Genomic DNA, 21,287 nt, shown 5'->3' on the forward strand with positions numbered 1-21,287 from the left:
TATTCCAGATTTTTTTATTCAATTATTCTATCTTCAAGTGCTTGTCTGCTTAAATTTCCAGAGCACTTTAGTTTGTTTACCTTGTCTATTTTGTTGTCCCACCATTTGTTGCTTGCAGAGAAATGGTATTTCTTAAGATCATCTTATTGCCATTTTGTCATGTTGTAGCTTGTAGTCAGTCTATATCAGAGGTGTCAAACTGGCAGCCTGTGTGCCAGATGCATCACATGCAGGCCACTCCCACCACGACTTTGCAAATGGAAAAAACATCATGACATGTCATGTGACATCATGTGAAGTCATGTGACATGATCAAGTTTGACACATGTAGCTTATATGATTTTGCAACAGCTAACTAGGTGATCCACTATTTCTTCAGCTTCTTTGCAAAGGCAACATCTTCTGTCTGTTGATGTCTTCTAAATTCTGGCTTTGTATACAGTTGTTCTTAATTCTTGGTCTTGTGTTGTTGATACTGTGGAGTAATTATGGCATATCTCAGTGCGCTCATATAATAATGCTGCTCCATGAACTGCACTGTTTACCAACATGCTTCTGGATGCAATTTAAAGTTGCCTATAAATCACTTCAAGGTACAGGACTTGGGTTATTTGCAACACTGCCTCTCTCTGATTACTTCACCCAGCCAATAAGCTCTGACACAGTGGGCATGTTACAATCTTGTCATTCAAGCAATGTCATCTGGCAGGAAATGTGCCTTCTCTTTCAGAACACCTGTTCTCTGGAATATCATTCCTGAAATCCAGATGGCTCCAACCCTACCTGCCTTTCAGAAGGCTCTTAAGATGCTGTTTTCCCCCCAAGGGTGGTATTTTGCGAGATTCTATATTTATTGCTTTTAGGTTTTATGAAGTTGCATTGGGAGTATGGTTTCATTTTTGATGTTTTCTTGACTTCTAATGGTTTCTTTGTGGCTATTCATTTTTTATTTATGTACATAGAGCCGAGGTGGTGCAGTGGTTAGGGTGCAGTATTGCAGGCCACTTCAGCTGACTGTTATCTGCAGTTCAGCAGTTCTAATCTCACCGGCTCAAGGTTGACTCAGCCTTCCATCCTTCCGAGGTGGGTGAAATGAGGACCCAGACTGTGGGGGCGATATGCTGACTCTGTAAACTGCTTAGAGAGGGCAGAAAGCCCTATGAAGCGGTATATAAGTCTAACTGCTATTGCTGTTGCTATTGCTACACTGACCTCGATTCTAAGATTAGATGACTGTATAACTGGGCTTAATAAATAATATTGATTTATAATAAATAGTGTATGATTTTCTACTTTTTGACCATAAATGGTAGCTAGCAGTATACAAATGTAATGAATAATATATAAAGTATTTCTGACACCATACAATTGCATAGCAGCTTTATAAGAAAATAAGCACACCTTTGTAATTACAAACATTAAGTTTCCTTCCTATTTGAGTGCAACATTACACTTCAAAGCTTATAACTTGAACACAGCTATACTTTTAATAATTCTCCTACTCTGGAGCAGAAGAAAGTATTATGCTTTGCTGATAAATTTGGTAGGAGTAGAGTTTGATTCAGAGATGTTTTATCCTGTCACACCAAAAGTTAATCAACATGAAACAACAAAAAGTAGATGGCTGCAGCTGTGTTTATTTTTCGTTTAATTATTATGCATTGATTAAAAAGGCAAAAGATAATTGCTCATCAGCCTCTTTAAAAAAAATCCATTGGGTGGTAAACTACCTGTTCTACAGTTTCCAGTTGATTATTTTATACCCTACAAACTCTTGTTTCTATCTATGAAGACAGTCACTAATATCATGATTTTTGTAGAAAGTCAACTTAACAAACACTGATTACCCAAGAAGAGTGAACGTATGCATGAGAAATACCATATAGTTTGATTAAGAATTATGTCCCATTACCATTAACTCCCACTGATTGACAAATACATGTAACAAGGGCAGGACCTGAATACAGGTTGCATTTCTCTATTATGTTAAGTCAGAATTTTGACAGCACAAACAGCCAGTACTGCTGCATACACTTAAGCAATCTCATTAGGTTTTTGCTGCAAATGGGAATAATTAACAAACATAATGGAAGTATTTTCTAAGATTTTGTTTTTACTTTAAATTGAAATTCCTGCCTTTTCTGTCCAAAACAAATCAAAAATTTTGGATGGCAAGTATAATCTAAGGAATCTAATTTTGCCTTAGGGAAGGATTCATATGTGGCAATGAACAATTAATGGTACTTCTGCAGCTTCTATTTTCTCTAGCAGGAGAAGCACAGCAAGGCTTATTAAGGAATATATAGTAACGCACTACTATTTCAAGCAAGATTAAGTTTTGAAAAATTCTGAATTGTTGTGCAAACTCAAAGTATGGAGAAAATCAATGACCAGAATCTCTACTATAAATCAGAGGTGAGTTCCTGCCAATTCGGCCCGGTTCGGCCAAATCGGTAGTGAAATTCAGATTTGGGTCACAGAAGCGGCGACGACCCAGGCCTGTCATGCCCCCAAACCGGTTCCCTCGCTGCTGCTTGGCCACTGCCATTTTGGATTTTAGTGAACTGTGCATGCGCAGTTCACTGTAAATTGTTCTGTGAATGCATGCAGAATAATTTACATTGAATAGCATATGCACGCAGAATGCATCTGGTGCATCGGGATTGTGAACCGGCAGTAATGCTGGCAGCAACCCACCCCTGCTACAGACTCAGACTACTGTTTACAAAGGTACAATTGTATCATCCAAATTTCCTGGAATGTTTGACAAACTAAAGATTAAAACTATGAAATACAGGAGGGAAATCAAATAAGCTTCAGAACACAACCTCCTGATCTATATATGTAAATATAATAGTGGGTACTTTCAGGTAGACTCGCCTTCAAACTTTTAATATGTTTAGGGCTTGAAAGGTTAATACTAGTTATTTTAATTGGTTCTGGAAATAGATTGAGGAATATGACAAAGAACTGACATAATATGATTGTGAGACAACATCAGATCATAGAAATGGATTTATTTTTTTCAGTAAGACTCAAATATGCATTACTATGTTTGACTACGTCAAACATTTATGATGCATACTGCATGTAAAGTTTTAAAAGCATGTACCAAAAAAAGTACTCAATTCTGGAAATGGTCCAATACCTTTTGGCTATAAACACATAATAGATATTTAAATTGTCAAATTCAGCCAAATACTGAGCACAATCATGCCTCTGATGATACACCATTGTAGAATAAAATTCAGCATGTTTTAATCAAGCATATTCATGTAATATACAGGATGTGGGGTGGGATTTTTTTTTTTACTTCATAGCAGCTTTCGAGTATAATCACTCAATTTAATATAGCAATAAAAGATATTCCTAAAGTTCATATTTCTCATCATATTCATTTTACTCACTACTCATGTCCAACATACTATCAGAGGACAGAATGTGTACAAACCGGTAGTGATGGCGGTGGGAGGCTCCGCCTACCTGCCCGGACTCTTCTGTGTAGAAGCACTGTGCACATGCGCGAGTGAGCGCACGAGCGAACCTGTAATAAAAAAATGGAAACCCACCACTCCTATGTAACTAAAGAAAAACAGTGGGTTCAATATATTTCACTTTCCATATGGTGACTGGAAATATATTAAAGATATTACAGTAAAAACATATACACATATACAAATTCCTTCTTTAGGAGAAAAACCATAAATGTATAATGTGAGATGTTACAATTGAAGAATATCTATGAAGTGTTCCATATTAATCTCTAGTGATTGACCCTTTCTCCCCAAATTATAGTGGGAATATGAACATTTCATTCTCCTTCCCTTAACATGTACTCACAAGCTTCAAAAGCTAAAATCCACAATATTAATTACCTAAAGCCAGGCCTATCATATCTTTGAATTATGCTACAAGAAACAACATAAAATGTTTTCTATCCCAAATAGGCATTTTATCCACATTCTACAACTTTCCTTTATACTGGAGTTACTAATCATAATAATCAGTGTATAATACATAGGTAATTAGACAACACAGAGATTATTCTTCATTTTAATTTCACTTAAAGATGCTTGTAACAATTTTAAAGGTGTGATTACTGGGGATGTGAATCTATAAGAGTGTGTGTGTGTGTGTATGTGTGTGTGTGTGTGTACGTGCCAGTGGTGGGTTCTGGATCCCGTTGCAACTGGTACGGTTACAACGGGGCCCGGGGTCCTCCACATGAACGTGCGCAGCACGCACATGCATCTTACCATCCGGCGATGCCTCTGCAAGCCTCCATGATGCTCCAGCTGCTCGGCAAAGCATCACGCAGGCGCTGTATGTGCCATGCGCAAGCACTGTATGCACCATGTGCATGCATGGAAGCGCCAAAGGGTTTAAAAACAGGTAAGGAGCGCGGGCAGGTGGGTGGGCCCTCTGGAGCACCGTACCAGAATGTACCTGGTGCTCCGGGCAGGTTCCGGTATGGCCGTACTGGGGCGTACCGCCTGCAACCCACCACTGGTGCGTGCAGACATGCTAAGTTGTTAACAGTAAATGTGAAACAGACTGTAAAATGCAACAATAAGGAAACTCTACCTTAAGTTACCTTCAGGTAATATGTGCTGCCTAAAAATTAAATAAATAAATAAACAGAAAGTATTGATGATCAAGGTGACTATTTTGACAATGAAAATCAAGTAAATAATTGGAAGTAATACATACAGTAAATGTAAAGAGCACAGCAATTCAGATTAGTAAACAAAGGATGCTTTGTGAGGGTCATGCTTTAGAGAGGACATACTTCCTGTAATTGTTGATATCTCCTTAAAGAAACCATGCCTTTTTCTAGTTTCACAGGATAGTTGGGTGCTCCCAGAAAAATACAGGTTTGAATTAAGGAATTAGCAACAGTGTACAATGACTCTCTTTCATGTGAGCCAGGAAAGGGTCTAATTTCTTTAAATATGTACTAAGAGGTGAAACAGGGGTGTCTCCTCTACAGAGCATTTTCCCCTTTGGATCTGATTTGCAATATATTCCTACATAAATAGCAAAAAACAAAAACCTAGAACAAGGAGATAATTACTGCAAAGTTAGTAAAGATGGGAAAATATATGAAGAAATTTTAAAAAGTTGAAATGCTGGAACGAAAGTGGTGGTTGGTATGTTTCTACAAGAATATTCAATGCTTGTGGGGGAGAAAGTGAAAATAGCTATACTTTAACTGTGTTTCAGCCCACTTTGTTGTATGCCGTGAAAAACAAAAGGAAGTTAGATGTGAGTGGACTGGGGTATTCAAGTAATGTATGAGATAAAACAAGATAAGACAGGGTAAAGAATGAATGTATGCTGAATGAAAGCAGATTGAATGCAAAACTGAGTGACCAGCACTAAAGACATACTGTAAGTCAAAATGATTTAGTGACATAAAATGTTGAATGAAGATTGAATCACAAAACAAATTGTTCAAGAGAGAGTGTGGTTGAGACGAAGGAGAACACAGAGGTATTTTGGATGAAGTTAATAAAAAAGATTGAGGTGAGAAGTGTAAAAAAGCCATATATGGATACGATCAAAATATGATCAAAACAAGCATGCTTGTAAGAATAAAAAGGCATGGGAAAAGGCAGTGAATGGTTTTGGTGTAAACTATTTATTTATTTATTTTATTTAGTTTGTCACTCATATACAAGATAACAGGAATAAGAATAAACATGAATAAGAACACAGGAAATGGATACAATTAAATGGGGACAGTAGGACAGGGATGTTAGGCACACTGGGGCACTTATGCACGCCCCTACTAAATGAATCTATATTTCTTTTTCTTACTCTTAAGAAAAAGTAAGTACCAGTGAAAACAAACTATACTGTTAAAACTGCAGTTTTATTCACAGGTATTTAGCACTCTCTTCCATTCACCTAAATTTATTTATTTTTAGATATTTCTATGTTGGGCTATAAAAGATATTTATAGTTTTCAAAGCTAATCCAACAGAAGTATTTAAACTTTCAAGCATATACATTATTCTGTATGTATATACCTTTGAGAAGGAAATAACATATATTTAAGCTTTAATGAAATTGCTAATGAGACACATATTAATGAACAGCATAAGTGTAGGGCTGTTGCAATCTTTTATGTAAATTGTGCACCACCGGGGGCACCATATGAAGGAGGATGCCAATAGCAACGTAAAAAAAAACCAACCCAATGTTTATAATGATGGTTCAGGGCACTTTGGCACAGCAAAAATATTTAAAAAATAAATAAATTAAATTTATACACAAGGGCAGCTTGCATGCCAGCAGCATCCTTATCTATGGAATTGCTTGCTTTCACTCTCTTGCATTTTGTGTAGAAATCAGTTTAAAGGACATAGAATAACTCCATTCCATGTTGATACATAAAAAAGGGAATATTCACAATGTCTAAGAAAAATTCAGGTGAAAGATCTGCTGCATGAAAATTATCACCTTTAAAGCGGACATTGAAAAAAAAAACCCAGAAAATATCTAATATAAAAATAGTACCACAGCACTAAACTAGTCATTTTCTATTACCAAGCTTAATTGTTTTGGTCACATTTTGGACCAGGTACTTAATATGGTTAATTCATATTATCACTTTTTAAGTACTAGCATTATGTTTAAAGAAGCATCAGACGTTTCTACCAGGAGTTAATTTTCAAGTTTTGTGACCTTTGTTGCAGCTACCTGGTCTTGACACTTTAAGCCAATGCAATAAAAGAATACCAGAAACCATGCAGTCTAATGCAAACAACCACACCTTTGGGAAATAGTTCAGAACTGTATGAATAAACAAAAGCATATATTACTCACTCACTCAAAATTGGTAAGGTCCATGGAAATTAAACTTTCAAACTGAATAGTAATAATGAACTGTTCCCCAAGATTATCCTTTCTTTAAACTTCTGTTGACAAGTACAGTCAATCTTTATTTGAATGCATGCTTTTGTACTTAAGCAATCAGTATAAGAGTTATTGAAATGAATTAGGATAATGTTTTTTTTTTCATTTTCATCTGAACAAGTCCTATTGGCTGGCATTCTGAAGTTAGCAATTGTACAGACTATGATTTCTAGTTTAACATTGCAGAATCAACTATCAAAGCACAGGCCTACTTTTATTAGCTTATCAAACACTCTGCCAGCTCTACATTTAAATCTTCAAAATGTTTTCTAAATACTCTGAATCATAATGAGAATTCCATTTACTGAGAAAGTGCAGCCTTTCATACAAGTAAATATGTTTAATGACTGATCCTTTTATATATTACAGCATCACTTGTGTTTTCAGTAAATGGATACAATTTTGTCTGCTTTACCCTATTATTATTATTTGTTAGCCTCGCCAAGCTACAGTACCAATTGCAGAAATTTCTTCCCAGCAATTATCTCACGAAAGCAGCCAGATTTAAAAGCCCTCTGCTTCTGCATATCAAGGTAAAAGGCAAGGAGTACATTTCAGAAAAGAAATATTGCAGGAAAGTGTATCAAAAATGAAACCACTTGAAAAAGTCAGCTATAAAAAAATCAGAGGACTAATTCCAATGTGATCAAATGAGTTTCATTAGCAAGAAGCATGAATAGCCTAGCTATCTAGTCTCCTAACTTATATGTGTAGCTATATTTTTACTTTTCTTTTGGTCATACAGTATATGCAGTTCTGGTTTCTCTAGTCTGGGATAAAAGTGATGCATTCAACAACAAAATGTTTTTCAATTGAGGACAGGCAGTCCTCAACTTACAACAGTTCATTTAGTGGCTTATAATCATTGTTCACAGTTACAACCTTTGGAACATCTCCATGGTGATATGATCAAAATTCAGATGCTTGGTAACTTGTTCGTATTTGTGATGACTGCAGAGTCCCAGGGTCATGTGCTCACCTTTTGCGACCTTCTGACAAGCAAAGTCAATGGGGATTCACGTAACAACCGTGTAACTAATTTAACGACTGCAATGATTCATTTAACAACTATAACAAGAAAGGTCATAAAATGGGGCAAAACTCGTTTAACAAATGTTTCACTTAACAATTTTGGGCTCAATTGTGGTCATATGTCGAGGACTCCCTGTATCTACAAGTCAACTATAAAACCTGGTAACTATACAAATACATCCATGCAGTTTCTTGGCAACATTTTCAGAATTGGTTTGCCACTCCCTTCTTCCTAGGCTGTGAGAATATGGCTGGCCCAAATCCCACACATTGATTACTGTATCAAACTTGGTTTCTACCATCACTGTACATATTGAACATAAACTATTTCTTACTTCAATATTAGTGACTTGATTTTGTCACTTATTTTAGGAGAAAATTGTCCTTAATATGGGATAAGTTGTCAAAATTGATTTTATATTACTTACTACATTCGGTGGGTTGTATGCTTGCTTCTCTACCACACAGAACCAAAGTGACCTAGTTTATATATAACATTAGGTGCTAATGTCTGAGTTTGCATATCCTTCTGATCCAATCTAAGAATTGTTATTATAGTTTAGTTGTATGTGTAAACTTGTCCAAGATAATTTGTAGTGGTTTATCAGAAGAAATTCTACTGGATATTGGAAAAATAGATTGTAACAATAAAAAGGTTTGATATTGGAACCAATTACCTCAAAAAGTGGTAGACTTTATTGAATATGTTCAAACAGAACCTAGATAGACATCTGTCACAAATATTTTATTTGGATTTGGACACTGAGAAGAGGGGGTGTCTTGATTGCTTAATTGATTCACTTATTAAACACATTCATACTGTCCCAATTCAATCATAGACATAATTTATAGCAATAAAACATTGCATATAAGGGGAAAATGCATTAAAAATAAAATACCCACAAAAAGCTAGATTATATTTAAAATGAATCAAATCAATTTCAACTGTGCTATTAATTCCAAATACAAAATAAACAAGAATAACTTTTAAACTACTTTGTAAACTACTCAAATGTCACCTTTCTTCAAACAAATACAGCAGCCCAATGAGGAAACCTACATTGTTAATTTCATTTCTTTTGTACATATATTCACAGAGACAAAATAATATAAATAAATATAACTAATATAAAATACAAGGGTAATAACTGGGCATTGCTCTAGCTAGGCGAGATTGACTGAAACAAGTTAATGATTACAAAAATAAGCCACATATTCAATTATTTTTTCTAAATCTGAATCCAGGCTCAAGATTGTGCATTAATCTTGTATGTGTATTAGGGAACAGGATCCATAGAAATCAACACTAACGTATCTAAATCAACAAATGTAAGATAAGTTGCCAATCTGCCATTATATATACTTTCACCCTCATATCTTTGCAATGACTCTGAGGTATCTATAATAATAAAACAAAATTTATTCATTTATTTGTAAAATTTATTTGCTGCCCATCATACCACAGGGTAACTCTGGGCAGATTAAAATCTTGAAAAGATAAAAATATACAAAGCCTAAAAGACATAAATAAAATAAAGATCTAATAACTGAGCCCCAATTTAAAAATGGGGAGAAAGGGAGTAAATTGAGAAGCGGGGGAGGTTGGATCTGCTATTAATGTATCAAAACACCCATGTGAAACCCCTCTGTTAGAGGCATATGACAACTGGCAGAGCCAGGGTTTTAAGCTCTTGCAGAAGGTTAGCCAACCTCCATCTGGAGGGGCAAGATGTTCCAAAGAGCAGGAATTATATTTTGATATTTTTAGATATCACCATATTTTAACTGCAACCTTTTATTATATATTATGGCTAGTCATCTTTGCCGGATACATATTTTGAAATGTGGAAATGATGAATATGCTACATTAATCTGCAATAATTCTATCAGCCTCGTACATGCTGAAATCCTCAAAATTGTACTGAAAAGAAATGACAAATAGAAGATCGTGACTTGACACCTGCAACAAAGGGCTCCACAAATAGAGGATCTCAATATTTTTTTAAGCTAATATTTGATTTTAAAACTATAAAAAACTTCATACCTCTTCCACTTCTGCCGACAAATCTTAGATCGTTGAATCTTGCTACTTGATTCTTCATGGCAGCAGTAGCATTTCTGAGTTCTGCAGAGTAGTTTTCATCATTTCCAGCCATAACTGTGACCAAAGTCCCATCAGGGACATCTCCTAATGCAACCACCTAAAAAAGTAAATGAAAAAATACTAAGTTTCTTTTAAATAATTTGAGTGTATAAACTGTTAAAAAATGAAAATGAATTAGAATCACTTTGTACAAAATAAATATATAGAGATGCAGGAGAAATCAACTAAGCAAAGTTCATTTTGGGCCAAGTGCAATGTGGTTTAAGTTATGCCTAGCATTACAATCAATATATTAACACATTATTGTGTTAATGATTCAGCAGATAGCACTGCATACTAGATATAGCTCAAGAAAGAAGCATCCTTATTGTGTAGTCTCCATTTATATAAATTAATTTAAACAAATTGTTTCAAATAAATAAATACCCTTACTATGTAATTACTGAGTTGGAACCACATCTGAAGTACATATAGAGTAAAACCCCTGATTTTCAATTAGTTTCTTCTAAGCAAGATGAAGCCCACATTCATATAAAAGAAATTGGCTTTGAACATTGACAGATGCAAAAAAGATAATACTATTGTATTTTTCTTTTTGTTTCCTGACTAATAATCAAAGGAACTTCCAAACATTTTCAGACAAGATCATAAATTAGAATCAGAACTATCACTTCACGACATTCAGACACTCACTTTATTTCTCATACACTTTTTATCACTATATTTGGATCTTCTGAAACAACTCTGCAAATCATTCTGACCCATTTCCAAACTAAATAAAGGCTAGGTGCTCACACAATATTATCATTTAATGTTTTGTTTGCTTTTGCCTAAGCATGATATATAGTTCCAACCATCATGGTTTACTGCTGTGAATGAGTCATACTCTAAGACATACCCACCTATCCATGGTTTAAAAATCCTAATTTATGAGAATGTGTAGACCGTTTGAAAGTACATTACCCTGTTCTATAAGGCAAGAAGAACAACAACTTTAAAGGTTTTTACTATTAACAATGTAGTACATGCATCACATCAACTGCAGTGAGTTGTTATAAGGAGACCTTGCTTACATAAGATGCTTACTTACATAATGTGTTAATGAAAAAAGTTTTATCAAACTGTAGCTCTGGTGATTTCACTCTATATTTCCTCTAGATGTGATAAAGAAAGTTTGCATTTTCATTTATGTTCGATTATAAATAGTCTTATGCATAACTTGCTATAACAATAACCATCTTATTATTGAACTTACATAGCCACTTCTTTCGTAATTTATCCTATATGGTATCCAGCCATATGCCCTCCAATTATGCAGAATTTTAGTTTTTTACTTTTGTCATTTTTCTTTCTTTCAGAGTGTTCTATTATCCCATTGTTACTTCTGAGAGTTTATCACAGTTGTACCTAAGCACTAAGTACTAATAGCTTAGTTCATTCACTTTTTTCCATTTATATTTCTCTGAATTGTGACAAATTTCACTGAACTGAAGCTCATTCAAAATCAATGTAATTTAGTATAACATAGATAATTAGAACTAAGACATTGGATATCATAAAACTCAAAGACCTGCAAATAAAAGTGGCAAAGGAAATCAAAGATAGCCCCAGTAGTTATAGGTACCTTGGGTGCAATCCAAAAACATCTATAGCACTACTTGAACACCATTAGTATTGACAAAATCACTATTAGTCAATGGAATAGCTTGCATCCTGGGACAATATCTTTAATATTATTGAACAAAAACACCTGCCTATTCTGGGTTCTTCAGAAGCCGTCAATAGGTGGACAAAAATGCCAGATGTAGTCTAAACATCTGGTTGACTATGGGACCAACCATAATTTATTAAATGCAGATGACTCCTGCTGATTCAGGGCAGTTTTAGAAATATTTTCTCTTCCTGCATCAACTGAAATCTATTTTTTCACATTTGCTTGCTACTACTTTTGTCTTCCTTTTTAACATATTTGGGGTAATAAAATAGTGATGTAAAATTAAAAAAATCAGACAATTTTAAGGAGAAATTAATGGCAGAAGAATTCCAAGACAAATTCAAAATTGTTTATTGCAAATGATGGGAGCTGTACAATAATCAGAATGACCATTCTGGTTGGGAGAAATGAGAAGTCTTATTTAGGATTGAAGGCTATCTAAGGATATTATAATCCTGTTGTCAATATCTGAATGTAGTGTGTAAACTCAGTCATTCTGAGGTTAAATGTACAGAAATAAAAAAAAATCATGCTACCTCCTTAATTCATTATTTAAAGTTTTATTTCCATCCTCATCCTCATATAATAAATATTAAATATTCAAAATCTTCTAAAGTAATCCAAATATGCAAGAAAATCTGTAAGCTGCACAGAATGGACAGGAGTCAGGCAGCATATATATTTCATAAATTTATCACCATCACCATCATTTTAGCCATTGCCTATCCACTGCAGGATGAAGGTCTCTTCTGCATGTTGTCAACTTGCATGGTCCTGTGCTTTCTTTTGCCCGCAATATGAATAAATTATTGTTGCTATTATTAGATTTGGAGCTTTTCTAGCTGAAACTTTTAGATATTTCTAGCATAAAGAATTCAAGATATATTAGACAACATGACATCATGTTTTTTCAGGAGTATTCCTCAAGTTACAATAATTTATATTTTCAGTGATGAAAAACAGTTAAACTAAGAAAATTTAGCACAATATTTACAATAATTGGAAAATATTCTAGAAAATATTAATACTCTGCATGTTTCTTAATATGAGTGTTATAGCTTTAAAAGATCTCAAGCATATTTTTATGCCTTAAAAGTACTCAGCATATTTGTTAAACTCACCATGTTTATTACATGGTGAAAAATTTCTAGTAAGGCCTTAGCAAAAACAATAAGAAAAGATCTGTAGGCCCAGGAGAATGTGACTGGTAATTAAAGCCTGTAAAAAAGTCAAAGAACACAAACATTTACATTATAAAACAGACTAAACAGATAAGCTAGAACTTGCTGACTGGAGATAGTTAGCATTTGGATTGCTGAGTTTACAAAAATGGTTTTTACGCAAACTGGATGGAATATCAGATGTTTAAAGCAACCATACTATTAAAGGCTACTAATTGGAATATTAAGTTCTCCCTTTAAGACATTTAAGGCAAAGTAATTTTGCGAGATAATTCATTGTTATCAAATCAAGTAAATAATATTGCCAGAAAACATTTATCCTTAATTCTAATTAAAAGCAAAACTAATTGAATATTTGATTTTGAAATAACTTTTCTACAAATAGATCAAGAATTTATTTTACATTGTGAAATGCTTTGCAAAACATTGGCAAAAAGCAAACTCTTATGGATCCAAGTTTTTGAAATAATAATTTCACATTACTAACTTCTTCCTTATATTATTCAAGTATTTCTGGTAAGTCTCCATCAATCTTGGTAAAGGATTTGGTTATGACTCTATGAAGGAGTTACTCTTAGGAATAATGACAGGTGCAGTCAGAAACAATAATCAAAATGATTTGATGCTGAATCTTACAGGACAGCTGTTTGGAGTACAAAAATCTTGAAAAAATGGAATTGAACATTTCCTTGTTTCTCACTTTAGCCGCTGCTTAAAAAAAAAAAAAACCAGGAAGACATTCCAGCCAAAATATAGTGATTATTTAAGAGCTGTGCTCAAATTTGAAGATAAAAGAGGAAGCATATTCTGGCGGTTGTCAGCCGGTAGGGAAGTGAAAAAAATGAAGCACAGCCAAAGGTGGCGGTGGGGCGGGGAGAGATCATTGCCTTTTAAGAGCCTCTTGGAAGGGAAATATTTTGTGAAACATCTGACAACTACACCGCGGTCTTCTAACGAAGTCGCTTCTTCACGGCTCTACTTTTAATCGCCGCTAAGATTGCACTGGTGGTAAAAAGGAAAAATAAGCAGTTTTCGGAGACAGTGACTTACATTTCTTAATGGAAAAAAAAATCAAGACGCTTCGGTCTAAGATAAGCGGGACTTGCTAAGCTCTAGGTGCAGAGCAAGAATTTACAAAGATCACACGTGGGACCAGCCAGGAAAAAGGCTACCTAGCGAATGATTAGCCACGCGGTTGGATCCGTCCTAGCAAGATTGGGGGCACAGTTTACACGTGTTGCAATTATTCGGACCACATTCTATCCTGTGCACTAGCCCGCGATTCTCCAAGAGATAGCTGCACAAACCACCGTCGCAGAAAAGTGGAAAAGGTTTTTTTAGACAACAGAAATAATTAATCCATCCAAGACATTTCAAAAGAAAAAGAGCAACGGGGGTGGTGGGAGAAGACACTTTTCGGCCAGTTAACGGGCTCAAGTAGCGCCTGTTCTTTTCCAAGTGCATTCAGTACGACTACAAGCACGGTGGCAGGAAAAGTTCACGCTCCAGAAAAGTGTGAGGGCACAAGTGAGAATCGGAGAAAAGGCAAACAAGGCGCAGGCCTTGATTGCCTGATGAGACCGGTTCCAAGTAATTGGTCAAAAATGATTAAACCAAAAGGCAAGAAATCGGAGTCTTCCTTTGCTAAAAGAAAGGGGTGGAGAAGTACACGCGAGTGAATGCTGTTCCACTGCTAAAATACCTATCAACAGGTGCGAGCCCATGAAATGATTAGCGGAAGGTTTTTAAATCAAAGTATACAGGATCTGGGCACGTTTCTCGTTGTTAGTCTCGCACTTCCGCTTTTCAGGAGGAGGCCGAGAAATCATAGCCCCCAGAGCAACTCTCTGAAGAATACCGAACGACTACAAAGTCGTTATTTTTGGAAGAGAGCTACGGCGCTTTTCTGATACATTTTTTTTTCTTTTGAGAAGCCCCTCCGCCGGATTTGTCTAGGCACGTTGGATTTATTAACAGCCTTAACTCATCTGACAAGATTCTGTTTATCGCCTTGATGGGTCACTGATTAGACACGTGTATTAGTAGCTGCTGGCTAGGAGATTGGTGGGACTTTATGTGAGGTCCACGTAGGCTTATAGGTATCAGAATTAAAACTCTATGGGTAACTCTTTTTGAATTGTTACTCAGTACTGAATTCCCCTTTTCGTTCTTGCACCTAGAAGCTCGTTTGTCAATATATACGAGTATTTATTTCTGAATCCTAGAATGTGCCTTCTGGGTCGCCTCAATTTTAAGTTTAGATAACGCACCATTCGTTGAATCAAAAGGAACAAAGCAAGGTCCCTGCACCGCGGAATTATTGATTGCTTTAGGGAAGTGCGGCTTTTGCTACAAGAAGTCTTGGTTTTTAGTTTTTAACCAAATTGCAAATACTAGATACTCCCCAGCTTTGGGATACAATTCTCAGATATTTTGACAGATGGGCAATTGGAAAGGGTGGCCGTTAATTGTTTTGTTTGTTCGTTACAAATTCAAGATGCAGAAAAACATGCTCTAGACCTGTCCCTTTGGTGGAATTGGATCCTAACATCAATCAAAAGCCTATAATTTTCGTAGTTCAAGCATTAATTCTTTTATTAGTGTCATTATGTATATTTTGCTTTCTCCAAGTTGATGTAGCTAAAGTCTTGGGCTGAGTTGTTAAATGAAGTGCAACTATGGAGACAGAGTACTTTTAAAGTGAACTTTTCTCTTTTACTCTGATTTTTTTGTACATGGAGGCCAACGTTTTGATATATGAAATAAAAGGAGTTAATACTCACTGCTTGCCATAGTTAAAAAAAATTGTTAACATATTTAGGAAACTCATTTCATTTAGCTTTTGAAAATTACTTTGTAACAAACTTCTAAATTTCCAATTAAGACTCAGACATTTGAATTCAATAGTCTTTAAATTGATCACAGGAAATCTGATCTGCTTTTAGACCCCCAAGTCTGCCTGGAATTCAGATACACAAAGGGCATGTGGCAACTCTGTTGCAGTTACCTACTCCACTTGCAGGTATGTCATAGATATTAAGATGAAAGAGCTTAAATATGACAATCAGTTTATAGATCCCAGTTCTTCTGTTTAACAGTCTTGGAGTTGAAGATACTGGTAGTAATTCATTTTGATGCCACTGTGAGGGGGAGACAGGGTAGAGAAACATTTTGACTTGGCATGAAATCTTTTGATCTGATCCACCTTCCCTTGAAATATTTTCCAAGATAATTGTTATGTCATAATCTGCTTTCCAAGAACCTCTTGGCATGAAATCTTTTGATCTCTCTTGTTGGGCTGGTAGCTGATCCCTGAAGGTACTGATATAGGAAGAAACCCCACTGCATCCACTGATTGCTCTTAATAGTGTCTGCTTTGGATACAATAGTTATAGTCTCAACATCAGGTTGTTTGGGTTGAATGCAGCAAGGTTAGGTAAAAAGGATACTGTAATCTCCACTAGCCAATTGCCATGGTCTCTTCAAGGCCTGCTGATTATTGCAATGCTTGTCCTTAATAAAAAAAAACCTGCATGGTCTATCCTAGCATCCCTCCGACATTTATGTACTTAGGCAAAAGTGCATCTTCATAAGGCTACACAGATGGTGTTGACTATAAAGAGATAAAGTTCAGAGTATATGCTGCCACCTTATATAGTTAAAAAGTAAAAAATGTTTTACAATGCACTGGATCAGTCTAATATAAATTTCAAAACATTAAAATAAAATCTAGACTTAATGCCAATTATAATGGCACCATATGAAATTGCAATACAAGCTTGTTCATGGAAGTGACCCTGTTGTGTTGGCAGCATACTCTCAATATAGTTTGGACCTCATATATCTTAAGGTACATTGAAAACTGGGGATTATTCTGAAAAAAAGTGCATAAGGTTGTGCTGTAAAATTGCAAAATTTGTTTCCGATAGGAGGAAGTAGAATTTATTTCACAAAATATTCTTGGAATTGTTTTTCAGGGTGAGAATGCTTGCACATTTTTTTTTTTAGTAAATCTCACCAATTTCCAGAGCACTTTTCTACAAACATGAAAGGAACTGATTCCTTGGAAATAAGACCTATTGAAAGAAATCAGAAGAAATGACAAATTCTTTTTGCTGCCATTTCTTACCCTCTCAAAACCTAGCCCAAGTCACAAATGGCATAAATCAGTGGTGAAACTCAGAACAGCAACTTGCACTTTTAGCTTGCAAAACTAATGACAGCTGTAGGAGTAAGTGCCATTGTTATCAGTAGATCACACTTGTGATTAAGTACACATAAATGGCATGGCTGCAATCCTAAAGTTATTGAGGATTTATTTGGAATCCTCCCTCAGTATTATATCTTCCCGAATGAATTGGGAGATTGGCTGTCCACTGCAAAAGGTGACAGAAAAATCGCCGTCCCCCCATTCTTCAATATGATTTCGCAATTATACTTCTGTAGTGATCTCTCCCCTCTCCCCAATTCATTGTCCCCACCTTCCTACCTTGAAAGCGATCGGCAGAGTCTTGTTGCACCTCCAATGGGTCGGCAGGACAGAGCAGAGGAAGTTGGGGCTGTCGGTGCGGACCAGTTCTCCCGGATGATCGGCTAAGACATCCACCATGCTGCGATCTGCGTTTCTCAGCTTCCCCACCAGGGCGCTGCTGCCGTTCTCTTGGCCGACCAGCGGCAGCGCGTCGCTCATCTTGCCCGGGCTCAGAGTGGTGGAGGGCGGCGTGAAGCGGCGGCTGGTGCTGGTATCTACGGGGATACGCATCACAACAAGCCTTTTGAGTGAAAAAGGTCCTCAGAGGGCTTCGGATAAAGCGACACGAGCGCAACTCTTCAGCCGGCGGTTCTCGGGAGACCAACATAAAAAGAAAGAGGCTTAGGGTCCCGGTGTAGAAGGGGCAAACGAAGCGAAGCCACTCCAGGAGCGAATTTGGACTAGTTGGACAGAGCAGGGGGACACCGGGGCTCCTGGTCCTGCCAGAATTAACCCAAGCATCCAGTTTTAGGTTGCTCTTCCCTGGAAATCTGTGTGTGTCCTTTAAAAATGGCCTTATAGATTTGGACAAGTTTCTCTGCTCTCCACCCCCTCGGGGAATTACCAGTGTTATTAAAATGAAAGGTCCTTCCGAAATCCCACACACTGAGAAACGTTTTGAGCAGAGGAAATGTTTGAAACAAAACCACCCCCACCACGCATACACCCACAGAAAAGGAGAGGGAAGGACCTAGTCTTTTCAGTAGTTAATTTCCTATTATTTTTCGAAGTTCATAGTCTTTCCCTCCCGCTGCTCCCAAAGGATGTCTAGAATTCAGATCAACGCATCAGTCTTTTGTCGCAAACATGGGTGGGGGAGAAAAACGGTTAAAAAGAAACTGGGGAAATAGGCTGCAGAGGACGTGAGCTGAGGTTTTCAAAGGTCAACCGGCTATCACAGCATTATATAGTGTACTTCATCAAATATTTACAGCTGACTCTATAGAGAATTTAAACACAACGGAACTCCATTAATGTTCTCCAGCAGCCTCCTTTTCTCCCCAGCCAGAGTAGCCTTGAACCCCAGTGTGAGTAGTCTGCCTCGCGTTGCTCTTAAGCCTCGCTGTCCCGGTTTCGCAATGCTTTGACTAAATTACTTAGAGCGGCTGCTTGAATTCAAAAGACTCTTGTACAAGTCCTGAGATGTCAGTGTGCCAACAATCTGAAGCGCGCCCGGAGGGGAGGGAGAAAAAAAAACACTCTTTTGGTTGGGTTGTGGGTTCTTTCTGTGGTTAATGTTCGCAGCAATTTTAGAAGACACGAGTCTGAAGTCACCCAACACTCTGTGGCCGCTGCGTGAGTCACTGCCAACTGTGGAGGAAAATATCTGAAGTAATATTCCTCCAATTCACCCACAGGGGCCGGCTTCTCAGCTATGGTTTAACCACAAGCAGGTGGAGCTCTGCTTTCGGGACCGCCGTTGGTTTTCCCCCTCATTTCTCAGTCCTCCCTTCGCGCGCCCTCCTTTAACTTCACAAATTGAACGTTAACTCGAGGCTTAGCTGTACTGGTCTGTTTCTTCTCTCAAACAGGGCAAGCAACACGCGCGGTGGCCAGACAAAACAAGACGCCGTTCCACTGTAAAGAGCAAAACAAGACCCTCCCGAAGTACGAATCGGCCAAACACCGGAGCTTCCTCCTGGCAGAATTCGCGTTCCCAAAGCAGAAAAAGTGTCCACGTGTTCACCAGACGCCAACGGCAAGCTTTCCCGAGATCTGCTCCCCGTACAGGCCAGTCTCTCCAGCTGTGTGTGACCTTCTGCGAGGCGCTGTTTGTTTGCTCATGCTGATCTGAAGAAAGCCTGGCTCCCCCTCCTCCCCCTCCTTCTCCCTCGCGCCTTCTGGCCCTATGAATGGAGATGACTGGAAATGAATTTGCTGTTACAGTAAGAGAGTCCAGAGGAATGTCATTCCCTCAGCTCTTTTGCATAGGGGAGGACGCCACCCAATCAGAGCGCTTTCCGGTATTAATCAGGGCGCGGCTCCAAGCCGCGGGGCTCCTGGAATTGGCTTGTGCGCCGCCGCGAAAGCTACTGTAAAAGCCCCAAACAGGCCCCGCGTCTCAATGGGACGCCGCGGTCAACGGGAGGCTTAGACCAAAACCGTGTGTGGTGGCGGCTGTGCTTGGGTTGGGGCTGTGGTGAAAGGCAGAGGTGAGGTGGGAGAAGGGCGCGCGCATTCCTCCTCCCCCTGAGCACGGCTCCTCGAGGGATCAATAAAAGGTCGCGAAAGTAGCACTTAAGGAGCTCAAGTCATTTGAACGATTTGACGAACAAGCGCGCACCGCCCAGGGCAGATCCCCTCAAGAGTCGACGGTCCTGCAGAATCCCCTCAGAGGCTCTCTGAGTGGAGCTACCCGCCACTGAGCTGCTTCATTCCCCATAATTACCAGAGCTAAGAGAGAAGGAAGTGTGGCCGGCTGCGAGCAAATGGACAGCTGTTGCATTTATGCCATAGATATATGGGCTAAGAAAGCTTGCAAGCCTTTCTCTCCGCGCATGAGACCTTCAGGTGGCAAAAAGTGAAAAGGAGAAAGGCTGCTCCAGGAAGAGGGTGATTTCTCTCTTCCTATCTTCCCAGGCCATTTTATTTTGGCTTCCCCTATATAAAAACCAAGGAAATTAATGTGTGAAATGTGACACTGGGCAGTGTGAAAGTAGAGTTCAGGATGTTTGTGAAAGAGATATTCACTTGCTGTATTTCTTCCTGCTATGCAGCTCCTACAAATAATAGCAAGCCTTTTAACAAGCACATTCTTCCTATGTACCATAAGAGCTAAAAATATACATGCATTCGTACTCATTTCAGGATCTATTGAAGATAAAATTCCCATTTTGCATGTTTTTTTAAAGCAAAGCCTCACATCTCTGGAGATTAAAGTCTCATCCTCAAATTTTCCTGACTATCATACGTGTCCTGCTACTTTTTCTAAAATGTCATGACACGTATCTCATCCCCATCGCACAGCTGAAGCATCTTAAGGTCACACATAGCTGATCCAATTGTAAAGTTAGTGCTTTCCTCTTCATCTGATATTTTTTTCACAGATATAACATAGCATATTTCATTAACACTCTTACTGCTGATGAACTCATACTGAGACCTACAGAGTTCCTGTTGGCCAGTTTAGACTGCAGTGGGTTGGAGATCTCTGATCACTGAAATCTGCTCCCAATTACTATTCTAGCTTGGGATGTAGGAGATACTAGGGAATTGATTTTCTCAGAGACATCTGGCCATTTAATGCTTGATTGGTACTTTGCAGTGCCTTTTTCAGATCTTACACAGACTTTTTATAAACAAGAGTGTATTCCTCTTTTGAAAAAAGTGCTAGGTCTTTATTAAAAGAAGCAAAGAAAACAATGCTTTCTTGAAGAATCCTAGTCCCATGTTCTATATTGGTTGATTCTAATTAAAAAAAGAGCTGAGTTTTACCAGCTGTGTTGTTGATTCTGTCACCATTGATACAAATTTCCTGCTGTTCTTGCAACAAAGGATTTAATATGTTTCTGCTTTTTTTTTTTTAAAAAAAAACTTTTTACTAGTTTGCTTGGAAAGGAAAAAGATTTGTGACCATTCTATTTTGGATCCTTTGTTGCCTTTGGGGCAGATCTGGATTTGGAGCCCGCACTGCCATTCCCTTAGTCATTATGGATTGATCCTTCACATTTCATCCCATGTCCTCCAAATTCTGGCTATTTTGGAGCATGGCTTCAGTGTTTTAGAAGAGCATTAAAGCCATGTTCAAAAGTAGCTCCATAGTGCATCTTCTTTGCATCTGTGACCAGTGGCTAGGCCTTCTCT

At 37.6% G+C, this 21,287-nt stretch overlaps 1 protein-coding gene and 1 long non-coding RNA gene across 3 annotated transcripts in view; both read right to left on the minus strand.

Annotated features, from left to right (window-relative positions):
• RUNX1 (RUNX family transcription factor 1) overlaps positions 1-19,842 on the minus strand; it is a 92,077-nt gene extending 72,235 nt beyond the window's left edge. Inside the window, exons 1-3 of one of the 2 annotated variants that reach the window (XM_087721638.1) lie at positions 17,442-19,842; positions 15,964-16,092; positions 9,998-10,154 (exon numbers count right to left, since the gene is read on the minus strand). In XM_087721638.1, coding sequence (XP_087577764.1) covers positions 9,998-10,154; positions 15,964-16,092; positions 17,442-17,714 — 559 coding nt within the window. In that variant the 5' untranslated portion in view covers positions 17,715-19,842. The remainder of the gene's footprint in view (positions 1-9,997; positions 10,155-15,963; positions 16,093-17,441) is intronic. The other variant, XM_014067320.2, reaches the window with a different exon arrangement.
• On the minus strand, positions 2,999-4,616 carry LOC148044398 (uncharacterized). The gene is made up of 2 exons (XR_015697584.1): positions 4,585-4,616; positions 2,999-3,544 (listed from the first exon to the last, which is right to left on the minus strand). It is a non-coding gene; the product is annotated as an uncharacterized LOC148044398 (long non-coding RNA).
• Positions 19,843-21,287: the final 1,445 nt, after the last annotated feature.

Source organism: Thamnophis sirtalis, unplaced genomic scaffold, assembly GCF_051295495.1.
Source record: "Thamnophis sirtalis isolate CommonGarterSnake01/CBP01778 unplaced genomic scaffold, rThaSir2_p1.2 scaffold_8, whole genome shotgun sequence".
Lineage (NCBI taxonomy): Eukaryota > Metazoa > Chordata > Lepidosauria > Squamata > Natricidae > Thamnophis > Thamnophis sirtalis.